A 20,462-nucleotide genomic window follows, 5' to 3' on the forward strand; every position below is an offset into this window, starting at 1 on the left:
GACTTCAACTTCTGCCTACCAACCCTCCCCCCACACACAATGAGCCAGTATATTATTTTATAAAATAAAAAACAAGACTGGTATTGCCAACGTAATCAACAAAATGCAACGTGAAAAGGAAAGACAAATCCTTAATGAACCTAAATGACTATTTTAATATCTCGTGGATTAAAACCATAGGTCACCTATAGAAATGGCACATTCGCCAATTACTGACGCAGAGAACATATTCTGCTATTCTTCCTTAAAATCATTTATTCAACCACCACAAGAGATTTCTCACTCTTCTGAAACTTATCGTATGGCCGCTCAGAGAAAGATCAGTGGGAGGTCTGAGCTGGTCACTCCATCCTGACACTATCGCCTTTTAACTACGTGTAAATAGTACATCAGCTTCTTCCTACTGCAGTCATCTTGAACACTGCACGATATCCTCTGCAAATATAATTTTTGTACTCCTGGTTACGATATCCTAACGGTATTCATATTCTTCCACCGGTGGACTTCCTTAATTTGATCAAGCGATTATAGCAGATTATTACTATGAATACTTTAATGGGAGATGTTTCGTATCAGATGGTTTTGTCCTGGACTGACAATCTTTCTGCGTATGCAGAAACAAACATTACTATATTATTCTATGAAGTAGGGGTGGGGTGGAATTCAGTGGGTGTTCAATGTGTAAGCTCGAATTTCTGAAGTTTTTCATCCTCCCAATGAAAAACCCCCATAAATGATTGTTAGAAATGGTACTCGTGAGATATTTACTGTTTCTAACAGTAAATATCTCACGAGAAAGCAACACTTGGTTTTTGTCTGTATTAGAGTTCTAAAAGAAAGCAAATATGCTTGGATAAGGCTGATGTCATCTGACTTGGCAAGTGCTCATGAGCTTGGTGTTCTATATTCAAAATAGCTGAATTTATTTCTGATATAACACATTTTCATTTACAATGTGATGAACAACTGACTCTTAGAAACGTGACATACCTGGTAAAAGTTGATTTGTAGATCTAAATTCTGTTATTCGTTCTGATTAATGAATATGCTACAAATCTCTTTGATTCTATATGTGGTAATAAAAAAAAATATATTCAAATTAGATTTTGACATTAACAGAAACTTTTCAGTTTGTGTGAGAGAAAAAAAAAAGTGATTTGTACAGCAGTCGCGATATATCTGATAAATTATTTTAGTGTACTTATAATTGATATTTATGTAGATATGATCGGGAATTAAAACTGAATAAGAAACACAACAAATATTTTCTTTGATAAGCCTTTAATTTATAAATTTCCATCCATAAATAAAATCTTCTTCACAACTCTTGAATGTACAAGCTGACAGGATACACAGGGAGAACGGTAGCACAGAGGTTAACAGTCCTCAGTACGGGAGGGGAGCCCCAGTAGATTGGCAGTTACGGGAAATAAGATAAAGTAGTTCACAAAACAATAGTAATGATAATCATAATAATCATGGCTTTCTATACCTTGTCCCAACTGAGTCTCTCAGTGTTTGACGGGTCCAACTAATTGTACGGGGGAAGGAAGGAAGGGTGAACCCGTGTTAACTGCTCAGTATAAACCCAAAAACCTACAGGACAAGGTTATAATAATACAGAGAGCATTTTAATTAAAGAAAAGGTTAAGAAAACTAAATGATACAATCAATTTTTGTTAATTCACCCGATTATTTTTTTTCTGATTAATGATAACACTAAAGATAATCCAGTTTCTAATATCTGGACATATCCAGACTAACATATTCAACTATAAGCCAACTGAATAGCAAAGAAGTACAGCCTTCACCGGTATCTGCTACAATATTTTACACTGATTACTGAAAATTATATGAACAGCACAGACTAACAATAATTAAAAAAAATTAATGTGCTCAATGTTACTTATTCTAAGACATACACATAAAAAAAAAAGAAATAAATTACATATGAAAAGTAGAGATGACTGTGAAGAGACCTGAGTGGCTTTGAGCAAACCTCTGGCACTGATACTTAAAGAACTTTGGTAACTAGCATATCCCATACTTAGTGGTCAAGAACTTAGTTTTGATGTACAATTAGGAAAACGTAACGGTTATCACCTTTCCTTCTGATATTAATAACATATTTCTTACACCAGAAGTGGTTCTTTGTATTTTTTTTTTCCTCTTTTAATGTTCAGATTTGGTAAGTAAAAGTTAAGATGATGAAAGAACAGAGCTGGGTTTATAGTGTGGTTTTACGAGTTGCCGATAAGTTAACTGGTTCTTTCTAAACTCGTAAGTTATCGGCATTCATATGAACATGATACACACACACACAAAAAAAAAAAAAAAAAAAAAAAAAACTTACACATTGAAGAGAGATGTTAAAACATTCTAATCTGGCAACCATCTCCTAGATGCGCTCATTTTTACCTAACATTCACCGGATAAACTTCGATCCTTCTGGCAAATTTTACAATCCTACTCACTGAAAAGCTGATCTGTCGACACTCTTTATAGCAATAGCTACATATCACGCACACACTAAGGCTTTACATAATACACACAAACACATACGATGAAGGCTCACGCACTCTCTCTCTCTTACACGGTGATATTCTTTCAACCAGATTTACATAAAGAGGTCGCGTATGAGGCAAAGATTATCATGCATATGACTCTGAGCTTTGCAAAGAGTATAAGAATTCGTATACTGTAAGGAATGTCACATTCTGGTTTCCCAAACCGGAAGTGAAAACATTGTGATATGCTATGTGGTGCATTTGAAAGAAGTGTTAGTAAGGAGGGAAAAAAGTACTAGGGATCAGAATAAACTTCCAATCATCCTGTTCTACCCGTATACTAATGGTTGGCGAGGGGGAAAACACAACTATTGCGCATATAAAACGGATGCTAAAGTTGATGAGGGGGGAAGTTTTACACAACATAACAGCAATGTTCAAAAAACAAGCTAATCAGATAGGAAAGAGCCGCAGCAGCTACTGAATAAATTCAAGTGGTTTCCTTTACAGGTTTAAAATTGCTATGGGAGAAATTATTGCCAGGATTCTTTCTTTCTCCAAGTGTACCATTATAGGGTACACTTGGAGAAAGTGTACGGCTTCAAACTACAACGGCTTCAAAATAAACGTGAAGTAATGTCAACATGCATTGGTACTGAATGAAACCAGAGTTACAAACTCTATCATACGATAAATGAACTCATGATTTTCATAGTATGGGAGAAAACGCTTTTAATTTTTTTTTTTCTTTCCCATTAAAAGTTCACTAATAGTTCGTAGATTTACATGTAAACCTACAGACCATTTTCACTTTTAAAATCTTCCACAATGGGAAGCATAAAATTTTTTGTGTAGTAAAAAATAAAAGTTTTATATACCACGAGGACTTAGCGACCAGACTTTATGATTATTACATCAACAGTTTTTGTTGCTTGAATGGTATGCATACAGCTTTGCTACTAATAGATATCTAGAAAACATTTCAAGTTTCTTGATGCAACGAAATCACGTGCAATATATCCGTGCATTTAACAGCCACTCCTCCCTGGTGGTGGCATGAAATTTATGCTGCATTAAGAACATGATGAGCCTTAATTATTATTAAGTTCATTAAGTTTTTAATAATCATTTGTGCCCTTTCGGAAACTTTTAATTGGAAGAACAAAATTATACCTCGAAGAGGTATCGAAACGATTTCCAATCTTTTCAACCAGATGGCGTGCAATAATTTTACCGTCAGGAAAGACTCTTCTGGAAGATGACTAAATGGAAGTTTCTGTAGTATAATTCTTCGATCCAAATTCTCCTTTAGGAAAATAAGCAAGATTAGCAAAATAACCTTACCATTTTAGACCACAACAATAGTTACGGAAGACATCTTGGGAAAGGAATGAGTTCATTTCAGACATCTGCACATTATTTCAAGTTGACAATGGATGTATTACAATGCAAAACCTTTTTCTATTACGCAGTATAAAATTCACAGTGTTAAAATTTGTATCCGATTCAAGACAGTGTGGTCGTTTTCCTTTTATGTTTCTAACAGAAAAATCAACTTCGTGGGATGCCAACGATACATAATTAAAATCCACTTGATATGTGCAACTACATACAGACTCCATAACTTGAAGGTCTTGAGATTTGTATCACTTACGGTAAAAAGCTGGACACTTGACAGAAAATCAAGACTCACTTAAAAGATTTCTGAACAAGGGCAAACAGAAGTTCGGGAACAGAGCCTGAGTAGGAATGGATTAGTTGGAATTATGAAGGCCAAAACAAACAAACAAAAATAGACATAGTAACTAGTCTTTTTCTTGAAAACATTTAACAAATTTAAGGGAATTAAAAAACTTATTTTTTTTTTTAAACTTTCTAAATTGGGTCTTGAACCGATTTTTTTTTTTTAACAGAATTCAAGATCCAGTTGCAACACCTTTATTTCCCCGAGTTTAATCCTGATTGACTTATTGCTCTTATTTTATTCAACATATTCTTTATTAGCTAAAATGATCTTTTCCGATTTATCAGTCACTCTTCTGCCTGTTATAAACCGAATAATGAAAATCAATGACATTAGGAGCAGAATGTTTTGGAGTAATGCATATCCTTGATATTAACTGCAAAAGAAACTTTTCATTTATAATTAAAAAGAGACATTTGAAAGCTCACAAAAATTGAGATGAAATAACTGTAGTATGCCAAGAACAATTTTTAAGTCTAATAATTTCTCTAGACTTTAACAACGAAATAAAATCTTGAATGAGGAAAGAGTGACTGGGAACTTGATTGAAACTGAGCTGCCTCTAAAATTTCTTAACATATTTTAAAAACTGGAATCGGAGTTCTATATACACTTAGTTCCATAAATGATATTAGACAAGCAAGCTTTTAAAGAGATAGTTTACTACCAATAAAAAATAGCTTTATTAATATGCTGACAGTTTTCTGCAATCAATTCGTAACGTATAACACTTTTTGAATAGCATTAAGACTGAGGTAGATATCGAATGGAACAGATGGGGATGTACTAGTGAATATAGGTTCAATTGGAACAGAGTGTTAAAAGTCTTGGCGAAGTTAGAGTTTAAGAAAGGACCTCATAACGTGCCTCTTCATATTCTGAGGGGTAGGAGAGGAAGGAAGGAAGGGAAGGAGACAGAAACAAAACAAGGGATAGTTACTGGCATTTCCGGTGACCTTTACATGCTAATCTGTTTACTCCGTGGGTTTGTTGCAATGTAATGAAATTCAAGAAGACGCAACTGGAGAAATACAACACAGGAAGGAGTGCATTTGTGTGTGATGAGGGGGGGGCGACTTTTTTAATCACTTGAAAGAAAATACCCTATAAATCAAGTATCTGAGACAAGCTTTACATATTTTCTATTAAATTTTCGCATTTTAAGGCTAGAAAAGTTGCTCATTATGGATTGTATTGATATTTGAAATTAGGAGCATACGTTGCTTTAATTTTCTTTTTTTTTAACGTATAAAAAGTGCTAATATCAAAAAGACTTTCGGTTCCTAATTGCAAATATCAATAATATTTGGCAATAATATAAGAATCAGGTTTTCTATAATTTAAACTGAATTTTAAGGAAATTTAGTCGGGTATCACTGTAAAATTACAAATTTCTATTTCCTGAAATAGAATTTGTATTATTACAAATTCTATTTCAGGAAATGAGAAATAGTCGGCAACACAAACGTGAAAAATCTAGTTAATACATGGATGGAAGAAATCTAAATTTGATAAAAATACATCTGTTTCAGTTGAACCATTGTCTGTATAATTATTCCGGATATGAGTGGGGATTTCCAATAATACTTGCCACTTTCTTTTTAACCCTTATATATTTAGGAAACAGGGGAAAATTAAATTTACAAAAGATCTGGTTTTCTTTTATTAAAATTATGTCCTGGCATAAATTTTAACAGTATTATGTTATTAATAATAACAGCATGAGGTGATAGAGGATCACCTCATGCTTCTAATGTATTAACTAAACAACCAAAATTAACCTAAAGGAAAATTTTTTGTACGACTACAAAAAAGAATTGAATTATTTCCGATAAGCAAAAATAGGAATCTCTGACTCTCTCTTTTTTTTTTTTTAAGAAAGAAAAAATGGTAATAGTTTTATGAATTTATAATACTAATCCTTTTCCTAGAGGTTTTTATTTGTTCCACCAGTAAAAATAACTACAACAAATTCTAGTGTATTTGCCAATTTTGAGCTCAGACTATTACGTTGCGAGAATGTTATAAGTAGAGAAAATAACCAATTCCTGACAAAAAAAGAAAAAAAAAACGCCGCTTAAATATGGAAGTCTGATTAAAGAAAGAGGACGTTCTTCATACAATACCAGCAAAGTATAACACAGATTAAGAAAAAAATAATAATAATAAAAGTTCGCTGACAGCTTGTCGACAGCTTAAATTTCACGCCAGTTCGACTAGTATTAAGTTCCGTACATCACAATGAGACATTTACACAAACAATGCGAGAAGACCATTGTTACTTTGGAGAGAGAGAGATAGAGAGAGAGAGAGAGAAGGGGGTGGGGGGCGGAGAACTAGGAAACAAGAAGACATGGTTACAGTGATGGAGGTTTATAGTACTATAAAATTCTCACTCAGATTCATTCTTTTTTTTTTTTCGACTTCAGTATATTTTCATATCCACGTGCATCCCAATCTCCCTGCAGTGTATTGTGCAACATTAGTTTTGAAATAAAAGGGAAAAAAAAAGAAGCTAACTTTTAGTGTTGAAGTTGTCAAATTATTATATTGTACAAAACATCCCCCTCATCGCATCTTGCGACGAATAAGGAACATCAATAACAGGTAAGAACCTCAACAAACATACTGAAATCAAAAAATTACTCTTATCTTCTGAGAGAAAATACATGACGTGGAATAATATTAAGACTGATATATTAACTTGGCAGTTGCATAAAACTGAGCTTCTTTCAACTCTTTGTTGCAGTAATTTACTTCGATGTTTTGCAGTCTTCGATATAAGAGTATATCGACTTGTGCATTTATAATTTTTATAAACGTACGGGCAATTTTGTTAAATATTTTGCATACGAAAAAGTCAGACTTCATAATTGCCTTTTATAATTTACTTTTCGGTCATATTTCTTAATGTTAGTCGACATCATGTATTTCAAACTAAATCACTTGAATCCAAGTTTTATCCTACGAGAAATAGTTAATCTTCAACTATTTTTCGTACATATTTTAATCCTTACCGGTGCGTACAAGGTAAAGAAAAAAAAAAGTAAAACAGAACAAAAGTTTTGACCATATCTTAACTAACGTCACCAATATGGCGGACGAATAAATTAACTTGTACTGAATGTTTCTTCAGTTTAATATATATCTCTATATATATCTCCCGCGCAAGGTGCAAATATATTTAATTGGACTTAGTCACAGCAAAACCAACAGAGAACAATGATCATAACACAATAAAAATCTATAAACAACTCTAGACATACCTACAGAAGTGTTTTTCTCTCCGAATGTAGTCACTATTTAATACAATATTAATTCTAGGGATTCATTTCAACTCCCTTCTGCAAAATAATTTAACAAATATATATACTCTTATCTTTAGAGTTATGGAAACTACTTAACTAAAATAAAATAAAATAAAAAAGGCGCAGAAAAAGCCCAGACTACCGTAAGGTGTCTGTAGAAGTCACCCTCGACTCCTGCTAACATAAGTGGCCATCTTTGTAGAGATCAAACCCTAATATGGCCAAACTCAAGGCTACCTAGAGAAATTAAACACTGCGAACTTGAATAAGAACAATTCTTATGAATAATGACACGTACGCTACGGCGCAGCGGCAGGCACTTGGAGAATAACCGGAGCGGTTATAGTGTGTGTGTGTTTCTGATGTGTTGAATCTAAGCGATTGGTGTTTCAGTTTCAATGACTAAGAATACTGGACGACAAACAGGGTCGCTATTTTGGGTGACAGAAACGTCAGACACACTGGAAGCTGATTTTTAATACATCTACAAAGTTCGGAGACGTCTATACGGTGGAAGAAAATAAACAGAACAAAAAACTGTCCTCTGTTGTCAAGATGGTTACTGGCTTGGCCAAACCCGAGGACAATTTCCAACTAACACTCTCCAAATTGCTGATTTGTCAGCTGGAGTAAAAAAGGCAAGTAGCTGTATAGCCTTCGGTGAGAATGGGGAAGAATGCGTCGATTTGACGACGATTTCCACCCAGGCAATTATCTCATGCTTTAGCACGAAGATCTGTTTCTGTGGCCCAAAATATACTAGGAATTTTTGTTTCAACAAAAATTTCTCATCTGTCGCTCTACCTCTTTCTTTCTCTCTCGCGCTTTCTTTCTCTCTATTTATGGTTTGACCACATTAGTTTTACATCGTGCTGACGATGACCTCGGTAAAACAGTAACTAATGACCAATACGGCGCGTGCGTAGTTTACATCTCTCGTATTATCTCGATGCTGTTTGTTCTCTGACGAGAAGAAAGATTCACTTTGTGTTCGCCTAAACACACCTCGCAAAAAACAATTCAGTCTCCTACAGGTACAAGAAGAGAAAGGCATTGGAAAACTAAGCACTTATGTCTAAGTCTAACTACCAGCTATTCTCCTGGACCCAATGCATACGATGTCTCCTTTAGGAGTCATCACGTTTACACCGTTTCTTTTGAGTCTGAGTCTCTTTCCGACATCACAAAAGAAGCATTCTGGTTAACTACACATTTCCTCATGTGCTTTTCTAGTGTGCTGGGCACTGAAAACGGCATGTCGCAGAACCGACAGCGGTAGACGTCCTTGCCAATCCTTCCATGGGTCTTCATGTGACGTGTGAGCTTGGAACTCTGAGCGCATGCGTAACTGCATAGCTCACATTTGTAAGGTTTCTCTCCTGTGTGGGACCTTCGGTGAACTGTCAGATTGCTACAGTTTTTAAAAATCTTACCACAGTACTCACAGGTATCGTTTCGCTTCTGTTCTTTCGGTTTGGGAAGGATATTGGAAGCAGAATTGGGTCCACCCGAACTGCTGGTCCCTGGTCGTGGACTCGGAGAGTTTATCAGTCCACTTGGGGTTGCCAAACACAAGGCACTTTCTGTCGATGATTTTTGACGGGACGCCTCAGCGTCACTGCTTGGCAGCCCCATGTATAAATCGCGATATGTTGAAGATGGTAGCCAGAGCCCTGCATAAAGACTTTCCCTATCGCGCCACTGCTCGCCCAATTCCAATTTTATCCGTTTCGTGGCGTTCAGGGACTGATCGAAGGCACCTAGTAGACTTTGTCCAAAATTAACAAGAGACTGTTCGGAACCCTTATTATTACCGTCCGCGTTTGGACGCTCCTGTCCATCTTCAGCATTTCCGTCATTGGAAGCACTACCGTCCGTTCCGGATGATAACCGTTCTTGTTTTAGAGAAGCCTTCCCAGCAGTGCTTTCCTGCAGCGCCTGCTTGAAGGCTTCGTTGTATTGCTGAATGTGCGCTAGCCCTATTTTCTCCATCACTTCGCTGAGAAGCGAATGCCTCGTAGATGGCTTTTCGGAATCATCAGCTTTCTCCTTCTTTTCCACTACGTCCTCCGTGTTGGAAGTAGGCACGGGTGTTGAGCTATTGGGTCCTCGCGTAGTCAAGTCCTCGGCCACCATTTCATTAACGGTTTCTTCTGGTTCCTCTTCCTCCAACTCGTCTTCTTCCTCTTCTTCTTCCATTTCGTCTTCCTCCTCATCCTCCTCGTCCTCAGCAGCATGACCCCCGTCTGAATTGTCATCTCCATTTGTCCGCTTCACCTGTTTGCTGTCGGTTGAGTCCGGGGTTGAACGTGCAGACTCGATACTGTTGTTTTCCGACACTGCCGACCTTCCTCCGGGAGACTTGTTGCGATGGGTCTTCATGTGTCTCTTCAGTTTACTGGCCTGGGAGCAAGCATGGTTACACACATGGCACTTGTAAGGCTTCTCTCCCGTGTGAGAACGGCGGTGTACAATCAAATTGCTTTGAAATCTGAACGATTTCCCACAGAATTCACACGATTTCAATTTTGGCGACGTCGGTTGTTCACTGGTCTTGCTGCTGTTGGAGGAGGACGATGACTGTTGTTGCTGTTGCTGCTGTGCTTGAGGAGGCTGCGATGGTTGAGGAGTGGAAGAAGGAGTGTTAGGCTGAGATGGAGGTCGACTGAGAAGGGCTGCGAAAGAGGGGGTTAGCAACTTCCTCGGACAGGCAGCAGAGTTTGGGCTAGTTGCTCCAGCCAACTGTCTTAGTCGCTGGGAATAGAAATCCATTTGTGGCTCGAAACCGAGACTCAGTGATGAACCACGAGGCTTGTCGAGAGAAGTCCTTTCAAATGTTTGCGCAGTATCAAAAGAATTGAGGCTTAGACCAGAATGATTGTTTAGCCGTGGGATGTGCTCTCCAAGTGGATCCACACGAAGTTCTTGACTAGAAGGACGGGAAAAAAGACTGTGAGCGTTGAGCGAAGAACCGAATTGTTTCTCTATGAGCGGAACTCGAATAGCCTGAAGTACCGTGTGGTCCTCCAATCTCAGATGTGGGGATGAATTATGGTCCAGCCCTCCTACAGATGATGGAGATGTGTTGTTTGCGATGTTGTTCTCCACGTAGATCTTCAGACCGTGCATGCTTTGCACGTGCTGTACCAGCACCCAAGCAGTCATAAAGGTCTGCTTACATGTAGAACACACGTATGCCTTTGGCTCTGGAAAATAGAAAAAAAAATAAATAAATATATAAAATCATAAATATATAAAATAAATAAATATATAAAATAAAATGCGCTTCATTGTTTTTCAAAGTGATAGATACTTAGATTGTAAGAATGGAGCACTTCTCTTGGATCTCCATTTATTTGTAAGAATTGTTAGCAAATACTTTTTAATTCGCTCTCAACAATGCGTAGAAAAAGGCCTAACATAGTTCATATATCCGTAGTTGAAACAGCTGTAAAATTGAGATATACAACCAGTATACTGTTATTTAAAAAAAAAAAACAAGAAGAAGAAAGCCGACTTCTCCTACTGGCAAGCATTTGTGAAAACTGATACCAATTAAATCTTGCTCTCTGAAAAACCATATTCAACTTTATCTTAGATAACCTCATAGGATTGGCAAATATCGTCTAATAGAGTAGTTTCCTATTTCCAGTCAAAATTGAAATGAAGAAAATTAAACTAATGAAATGTTATCACTCGGAAATTCTAAGTTCCACTTAGAATTTCCGAGCGATAAGGAAAATCTAGAGTCTGTTTATGGAAGATTTACATTCAATAATCGAAAGAGAAAAAAAAAAAGAAAAAAACCTGAAGGACTGGTTTAAAATGTCCAACAACAAGATATCACCCATGTGACACGGTAGCTTCCATACTTCGGAGTCCCCCCCCCTTTCTGTAAGTAGTAGCATATGACTATGTTCATTGTAGAAACAAACCATATTTACCCAGTTCAGAGAATTAATTCTACAAATGTGGCATCGTTTTAGGATAATTGTTGGTATACGTGTAACATGATAAATGATCAGCAACAGAAAATTATGCTTAAGTGTGTGTTCTCTAGTATTGCGGTGGCGTGCTAAAAGGATTTTGATTATATACCTTCACTTAGGTGTATCCATTTATGATAGCATGTGTTAAGGATAATTTCAATGCTAAAATGATTAACTTCTACACTCAATGCAAAATAAGGTCGAAGGAATGTAGAACCAACTAATTCAACAAACAGCATTAAAAAAAATAATAATAATAAAAAAAGATGCTTAGTCGGGTTTTTTTTTTTTTTTTTGGTCAACAAAAAATCAGCTAGTAAGAATTTGCTCTTAATGACAAGAGGAAGTGGAAGGGGATATTTCTGTTATAAGTACAACTTGAGAATATCCTTGAATAATAAGTATGTCCGTGTACATTATAATGAACTTACAGACGGATTTTGAATGAGGGATATTAGCCGGTCTGGCTGGCCGGCTGGTAGTTAGTGTATCCGCTCTCCAGCCAAAAGGCTGCGGGTTCGAATTCTGCTGAGGGCATGGATGTTTGTGATTGTCTGTGGAAAAACTAGTGGTGGTGGGCGGAAGATGGCGTTGGTGTAGTTGTGCCCTCCCTCGATGAGTCTTTGGACTCCCTGGAGGTGTCAAATAATAATAATATTCTCTTTGATCAAGTAACGATCAAGATCAGCTATTTTGTCGAATTCAATGACGTCCCTTTACAAAAAATAATGCGTGCATTCTCACAGTTAAATTTTATTAAAAAATCGCAGAAGAAACGATTTTATTCAACCCGTAAGATAACTTTTACAAGCAGATTTACATAATAGCCAGAAGATGCGACGAGTTGCCCGTATGTCATTGATATTTAATCACTTCAAAGCAGCAGTTATTAAATTAAAAGAACGACGCATGGAGAGGGAGTGTTTGCGAAGTGTTTTCATAATTTTCCATAAAACAGCTACAGTAATGCTAAATACGTTAATTATGCGGTAACAGATACCCCCCCCCCTTCGTAAGGTTGTTCCCCCCCGCCGCTAGTCCCCTCCGTCTTATCGCTGACCCCGTCAAGTTTATTCAGATCAACATTTGGTAGCGAAATTGAACATTACTGGTCCTTCCAGTGGACGGGAAATGAAAGAATTTCTGGTTTGGTCATCAAGTTACCATCAATCAATGTCAGTGCCGCCTGGTGAGCCGTGCTAGAAACCCCGGCTCAGTTCTTCAAATCTGCAAACTGATCTTAATGAAGAAAAAACGATTTCTATTTTCATTTTGTGCCCGTCAGACGCCAGGAGGGAGGATCAGGCACGAGCGCAACTGTTAAATTACAACAGCACCTTCAGTCTTTGGGGCTAAGTCTTAGAACGATATTGAATTGTTGAATAGGAGGTAGCTCAGCTGGTGACACTGCGCAAATAATAGGTCATCAATCACAGTACGAGCCGCTTTCTCACTCTCTGTGGCATTCAGTATATTCAAGAGTAGCCTTCCGGAGAAGATAAATACAACTGACTCATAATCGTCATCTTTTCCAAGTCAGCATAAGATACTGATGGTCATCCCTGTCACAACATTTTGTCAGAATTTCGGATGGTACAGGATACAAAAAACAAACAAAAAAAAAAAATCACCAGTTCTATCACCTAGTTCAGATTTGAAGCGGGAGGCTCTTCCTAGCAGGGACGTGTAAGAGTGGTAAGAATTATTTATTAAGGGAGGGAGAGAAAACGCAAATCATTTCGCAGAGATTCATAAAACAGCAGCAAGAGAAACGAAGATAAATTATTTATAAAAAATAGAACGGCGCGAACAGAATATATAGGAGTAAGAAAAGTACATAAAAACGTGAAACAGGTAGTTAGATGCAACGGGTGCGATGAAAGAAGTGTTGGGAAGGCAACCAAACCGAGAATGGGAAAATTTAGTCAAAATACATGTGGACTGCAGCAGTCATTTTTGAATTTCCAACCAAAATTGCCTAGTTTCTGCAGCTATCTACAATTTTCAAGAGTTATTCTTGGATCAATCGCATCGCAATGCTTAATAAATTTCTTTCAATCTGTAAAAAACAAAAAAAAAAAAAAAAAGAAAAGTTTTACATGATAAGTGAGATATGTGAAATTGTGACATGAGATGGAAGTATGCACATCAATGCATACTATTTTTTATTTTGCAGATATCATTTAATTTATATATATTGAAAACAATAATGTAATATATTTATTTTACTTGTAATTTATTATTCAATATTTTAAATAATTTAAAATATTTCTGAAATATATGAAAACATAGTAAATACACCTTAAAATGTTTCATATCATTTACATATAAAAAAGTTACAATTAAGCAAACGAAGGATTTATATGTTATTAATCATTCTGCTAACTAATAATTTAGTGAAAACTGGTCGATTTTTTAGCAAATTTAGACGTAAAAGCTAAATCCCCCAGGGAGCGTTTTTTTTTTCTTATTTCTTATATGATTCTCAAAATCCCACCCCAAAGTTTATCATTTCATTCTGCGCTTCCTTGTTAGAATGGATGATAAGTTGATCTCAATTTCTTCAGTCGTTAAAGGCTATTCTACTAAATCGCTTCGGTGAATCTGTTTATGGTTGTTTATAAAATTTTTAATGTAAAATCGAATGCGAAATTCGAACGGTTGAGATAACACAAGGCGGTTTTTTTTTTGCGAAACAGTCAAAAATCCTGTAGTAAATGATGCTGGATAAGCATTGCAGCCTTAACACGTGACACTGTAATGATATTAAATAAAATGACATCAGAAAACTCAACTATTTACAATGTGATTGTTGAAAATGGTAATTATACTTTTGTATATGCCTTCAAAAGGGAAAGGATTGGAAGGAAGAATACAGAAAGCAGTAAATAATTTTATGAGTATCGAAGACAGGAACTTTTACGATTTATAACATCCTTCCATAGAATTAGGAGTTTTCTCAATGCATTTTTAGAAGTGCTGCAATATCTTTGAGTACATAATTATATAGAAATTAAATCTATCATTTATGTAACTTGTGAAGAGAAATTTTGGCTGCTGAACAAGAAGACTTTTCTTCTTCTTCGCTTCTAGGTTCGAGCTGCTCTTCATGGAAATATTTTGAGATCTTTCTGTAAATTATGCGAACATATAAGGCAAATTAAGGTTTCAATCTTTTTGACACCATGAAGAGAACCTGGCCATACATGGGGATGATTGGAACTCAGTTCCGATGAGACTATGAGAAAATAAAATAATAATAATAATAAAGATTTCTAATGCAGAAATAGATGAAAGTAGTTGAAATATGATACCACAGAAATTCAGTTGGATGGAACTATTCACAACAGACATCCAAAACGTAAAACTCGTGTATTTAATTCAGTAACAGCGCAGATTTTTTTTTTGGGGGGGGGGGGGGATTGAATTCTACATATTAAAAGAACTGACCTGTCCAAGCCTGGAAAATACTGCCCTTCTTCCTGTTCGTCCCTTTAGATGACCTTCAACCCTGATTAATTTTATTAATGATATAACATTCGTGACTAAAATAAAGCTGTCACATTACGTTGCTTTTCCTTGTGAAAGCATTTCCATAAAGTAATAAAATACTTTTTAAATAGTAACTGAAATTCATATATAACTAGCTATATGATATACCGAGTTAGTTTATATGAACACCAGTCGAAAGGTCAGCTTGATGCGATGATTATTTATGCTCAGAATTTTTCCTACGGCTGTAGTTGTTTTTGCAACCCAGTTAGGACAACTTAAGGCTACAAGGTCGACCGTTACTTAACTTTTGCCTATATTTAATTTTGTCGCCGTTTGAAATATTAGACAGGTGTCATTAGTTTTTGCATATTGTGACAATGCAAAGGAAGCTGGCGAAAAGGGGTATAAGTAGTTAAATATCAGGGATGTTCTTCGAAGCTATTGTAACATCGAGTGCACATAGGCACGAAATGGACGGGAGCAGAAACATGGTCGTCCCATCAGTAATATTCCGTATGAGAACCGGTACAAACACATATCCCCAAGATCAAAGGCGGACGGAACTATTTCCGAGGGGCAATTTTGTTTCCTAATCAAGAAAGGGTTGACCGTGATATAAGGAATAATTACTGCCCTGTGTCTAAATATTCTTAAAGCAGACACTAGGTCACATCTGTTGTCATTTATGCTGTATCGTTTGTTTGGGTCAAGAGATACAGAAAACAATGTTAGTTGCTTTTTTGCACCTCACCTGCTTAACAGAGCAGTCTAAGATCAACAGGCTGTCCTAGAAATATGTTACCATGTTTAGAAACACACTTATAAAAAAACGATTGGACTTGCATCTGAAAACTCGTGGATGATGCAAAGTTGTGAGGGATAGTCAATTAGCGAACAGACGGTGGTGGAACGGAAAATAATGTTTCATATATTTACATCAGCTCAAGTTGATGGAAACTTCCTGTCCTATAATCCTTTTTCTAAAAAACAAAAACTCATTCTTTATATTGGGAAATCGAAACGGAATGAATAAAGTTAAATCTTGCCCATAGAATACATTATGCCAAGCAGTATACTGTATATTATTTCAAAACAAGTAGGTGATATTTCGTGCATAAATTGTCAAATAATACTTTACAAATCTGCATGAAAGTTGATTTACAAAGTGAAATCTTTTTCATGCTTCATCTCTCTCTCCCGCTATCACTGCAGTTATCATTTAAATTTAGAATGCAATGTTGCCAAATGTATTTTAGACAGTTTAAGCCATTTGCAATAGCTGCTAACAAAAAATCATAAGTTTTTTTTTCCCTTTGTCTGTTAGCTGATTATTGATGTATATATTAATCCATTAGGATCAGTTAATTTATATGATCCTATCATTACTAATTTTTCTGATGAATGTGTAATGATGATATAAGGCGAACAAACACTGCACCATTCGTCTTTTTTTTTTTCCTTTTTTTTTTTTTAATTACATCCATGGTTCAAGTTAATTAAACCAGCTCAATTTTGGTTCAGTACAATCTGGACACCGGTTAACACTGCATTTATTTCTAGGGAAGGTAAATGCGGATCTTTTATTTTATTTTATTTTTTTTATTCCCTTCGGTTAGACTCCAAACTTTATGACCTTTCATCGAATGGATTCAGTTAAGTAAATAAATAGTTCAACGATTATATATGAATGGGCCAGAGCTGCTTAGCTCGGTACAGTCACCAGGGTGTAGATTCTTGTTTGCACTCCTCCCTTCATATGTATGTATATATATACGGGGTGTTAACCTACGTTAATGTACTGAATTCTATCTTAGGTATTGGCCGCGTTTCACCCATTGCACACTAGCACCAAACAGCACTGAGTGGAGCCTACTATTACGACCTAAAACCGCACAAATATTAATAAGAACAATTAAAGGAAGTTTAAACAGGAATTGTTTAGATAACGCAAGAAAAAAAATTTTGAATACAACCAACTAATAATGCAATTGTGGAACACGAGATAATTCATCATTAGGGATTCACCCTACGTACAAAAAAATAAAATAAAATAAAATAAAATGCTTTATTCTTTTAAAATATATTCACCCTTTTAAGATAGGAGAACAGCAAAGAAATTTCAGTTACTAGTATAGCATTAACAAGTCTTAGAAAATTCAATGCAAATCATAAGAGGAGGAATGACAAAAAAAAAAAAAAAAAAAAAAAAAAAAAAAAAAAAAAAAAAAAAAATGAGCACATCAAAGAAATCCAAAGCTGATAAAGCCAGATAAATCACTAGAGCATATCATTTGGCTTTACAGAACTCCAACCATTGTTCAAGTGTTTCGTGGGTCATGAGACAAAAGGTTAATATACCGTAACTCATGAAGAGCGTATCGACGACAGATGAGGTGTAAAACAAAGTTGCTATAAATGAGGCGGATAAAATTTGTTTACCAGCGAGACGCTTATTACGAAATGATAATAGATGCTTTCGAAGCATTCATGCATGTAGAAAAACGTGAAAAAAAAATGGTGGAGATTCGATATGTAATAAGTACACTCTCCAGATCAAGGTAGGAGAAAGTGGCCGACAAACATCGCGATGTTAGCCTGCCAAATAACTACATGCATATATTGGGGCGAGAGTCCAAACCCTCCCTCAATGAAGGTAATCAAATATTCACTTCCCGAATCCTCCGATTCAGAGAGGCAGTTGTGCCGTAGCCCACGTAATCCTCTTCCGTTTTAATTATTTGAATTCCCGTGGATTCAGGGTGGAAGGGCGGGAGAGAGTGATTCCAAGGATTTAATAAAGTTTGGTTCACGCCATCCCAGCAGGAGACTTCTCATATCGTTGGCCGTCTTCAGCCGATAATGTCCGAAAAGTCTGCGTTAATAAGAGCTAGCGACGGAATAGTGTCAGTGAGGAGGAAAATCCCGAAGAGGACCACCCCTACTTCCGGATGAAGAGGATGAAGCGAAATCGGAGAAATAGAAGCATGCTAATTCTATTTTCGTTGGCGTGCAGAAAATGCCTATTAAATAACTCCTTTAGAAAAAAACTTTTTTGTTGTTAATTTCGACGTATTCGATATTTTAGGAATTTGCTTTTACACAAGGAGGCAATTAATAGGATCGAAAATGGTTTAAATCGTGGATATAAAGGGCATATTTACAATGCATAATCCACACACATTGGGGCTTCATTTACAGGAGGATATGAATATGATTCCCCACCCATGATTTACAGAGAACTTTAACTGAAAAATGGAATGTGGCTTAGTGAAGAGGAAATACTATTAGTCACTTACTTATCACGGTTTAGCCACTGCGCCGTCGCCAAAAACACTGAAGATTTCCGGGTGTGACTAACCTCTAAGTTCCACTTCCGTGTTTAGTTAAGTAGAAAACTGTAAGATGGATTAGTTACCTTACAAACCTGTCCAACAATTAGAAATTAACAATTCCAACTGACATCCCAATTATAACATGTGAGCAGCTAAGTAATGCTCTGATGAGGCGCACTTGTTAATTTGGATATCGGTTCTAGAGCTGATCTGTCATTTTCTTCAAACACATACAAGAAGCAGTAGCTGTTCAACCACAGGATACTTAAACAAGAACCTAAACCAATTTCAGACAGACACAAGACAAGAGAGCAAGATGACGTTGCCTTCTCTTGTTACCTAAACAGCCTGTTGCCTGGGAGGATAACGACAAAATAACGATGTAGCTGTCACCACAGATAATGCACTAGATATGACTTTTTTTTTTTTCTTTTCCAATTTCATTTTGAAACCTCGGTAAAGAAAGATCATACGAACAGAGTTCTGTTTTTGGTGCTACTTAGTCGACTCCTCGGGAATTTCTAGTTGTGAACTGAAGCCATATAACACTATTGTATCGAAGAATTTTTCTTCAGGAGGAGGGTAGAGACTTCATATCTAACATGCGTGTGCATACAGACATTCAAACTGTTCGCATTTGGAGCGGATGTGAGGTAAATTGGAATCCAACTATCATTCAGTGCACCCATGCTTTGACGCCCTATCGCTAATAGTGTTTGGGAAAATGAGTAATTTTTCATGTGAAATTGACAAACCTCTTTCGCGCAATCATATCTTTATGCCGTGATCAAATCTCTCCATTGTATATAATACATAATAGCGGAAACATAGGCATATAACAGATTTAATCTGCGGATCATTCTGTATAATTAAATGGTGTATTATCCAATAGATTGTCGATATTCTTAGAAAATATGGTGAAGTGCTATAATAATAATAATACTAGTACAGTTAACCTTATTACAATTTGAACAAGATAAGCAGCTAGTTTATTCCTTACAACATTGTGGACACTTTCTGCCTGAGAGCTCGTTGTGCTCCGATTGGTAGATTAAGAATAGTGTTGACAGGTCAGAGTACTCCCGAAATATTTTATAGGGAAAGATTTGAATAAGCCTCTTATGAAGACAAAATATGTAAATGGATTAAAATAGCAACATGACCACCAACAGAGTAGATGATTAGCAGTAATTATATGGAAACAAAACAGCGCGACTTTTCTCTTTACTTTGCTGATAAATAAGATTTTGGTCCTATAAAGGTGTCAGTATTTCACTTGGATTCAATTTCAACGAATCCTGCATGCAATTTTAATTCCACCTATTGCAATTAATTTCGTGAATTCCAGCTACAGGAACACTATTCCAACAAACAATGAATTCCACTAAAAGCACAGAAGTAGGGAGTGCAAATGCTACTTAGCACCCAGCTTCCAGCTATTTGTTCCCCCGTCATTCATATTTTTGAAATATTTAAATATTTCCAAATATGCTTTACAACATTTTATTATTTTACGAACTAAATTATTTAAGTTAATATAATAATCCAGGAATGCTTGTTACCATCCAGGATTCGCAACTCGTTCGTTAAATTGTGCTAAAAAAATTTTTTTTTTTTAAAATAACTAATTTATAATTATATGATTACACTTAAGTAATCATAATTAAGAGAAAGTTCTCGGCTAGATTCTGACAAACGACAGTAATATAAGAAAAAAATCGGGTTTTCTTTCAATTAGTATGTCTAAGCCCCTACAACACATAGAGTTGAAGACAGAAGACTTTTTTTTTTATTTATATTTGGAAAATATAAATAAAACCCATTCAAAACACAAGCAGGGCTCAAAGCAATTTCATGTTTTTGAAATTTGAAAATATGGTCATTAAAATTAAATATTTTTTGCTGTCATGCATTATGTCATGCACGTGAAAGCCTTATGTCACATCCGTCTTAAAATGAATTATTTTAATACACAGAAAACATAACTTAACAACACATTACTTACCGCTAAACTGGTTATATAATTTTTTTTAGACAGTAGCAAAAAAAAAAAAAAAAGTGTCGATACTTTCAAAAGACATGTTTAT

The 20,462-nt window shown here is 35.9% G+C and overlaps 1 protein-coding gene across 1 annotated transcript in view; it reads right to left on the reverse strand.

Annotated features, from left to right (window-relative positions):
* Positions 1–1,264: 1,264 nt before the first annotated feature.
* LOC150104603 (BCL11 transcription factor A-like) overlaps positions 1,265–20,462 on the reverse strand; it is a 152,765-nt gene continuing 133,567 nt past the window's right edge. The window contains exon 3 of the mRNA XM_090395218.1: positions 1,265–10,765. Within this exon, the coding sequence (XP_090251344.1) occupies positions 8,703–10,765 (2,063 nt within the window). The 3' untranslated portion in view covers positions 1,265–8,702. The remainder of the gene's footprint in view (positions 10,766–20,462) is intronic.

This window comes from Typopeltis vanoorti, chromosome 7 (assembly GCF_054136105.1).
Source record: "Typopeltis vanoorti isolate ZY-2024b chromosome 7, IOZ_Tvanoo_1.0, whole genome shotgun sequence".
NCBI classification, from domain to species: Eukaryota; Metazoa; Arthropoda; class Arachnida; order Uropygi; family Thelyphonidae; genus Typopeltis; species Typopeltis vanoorti.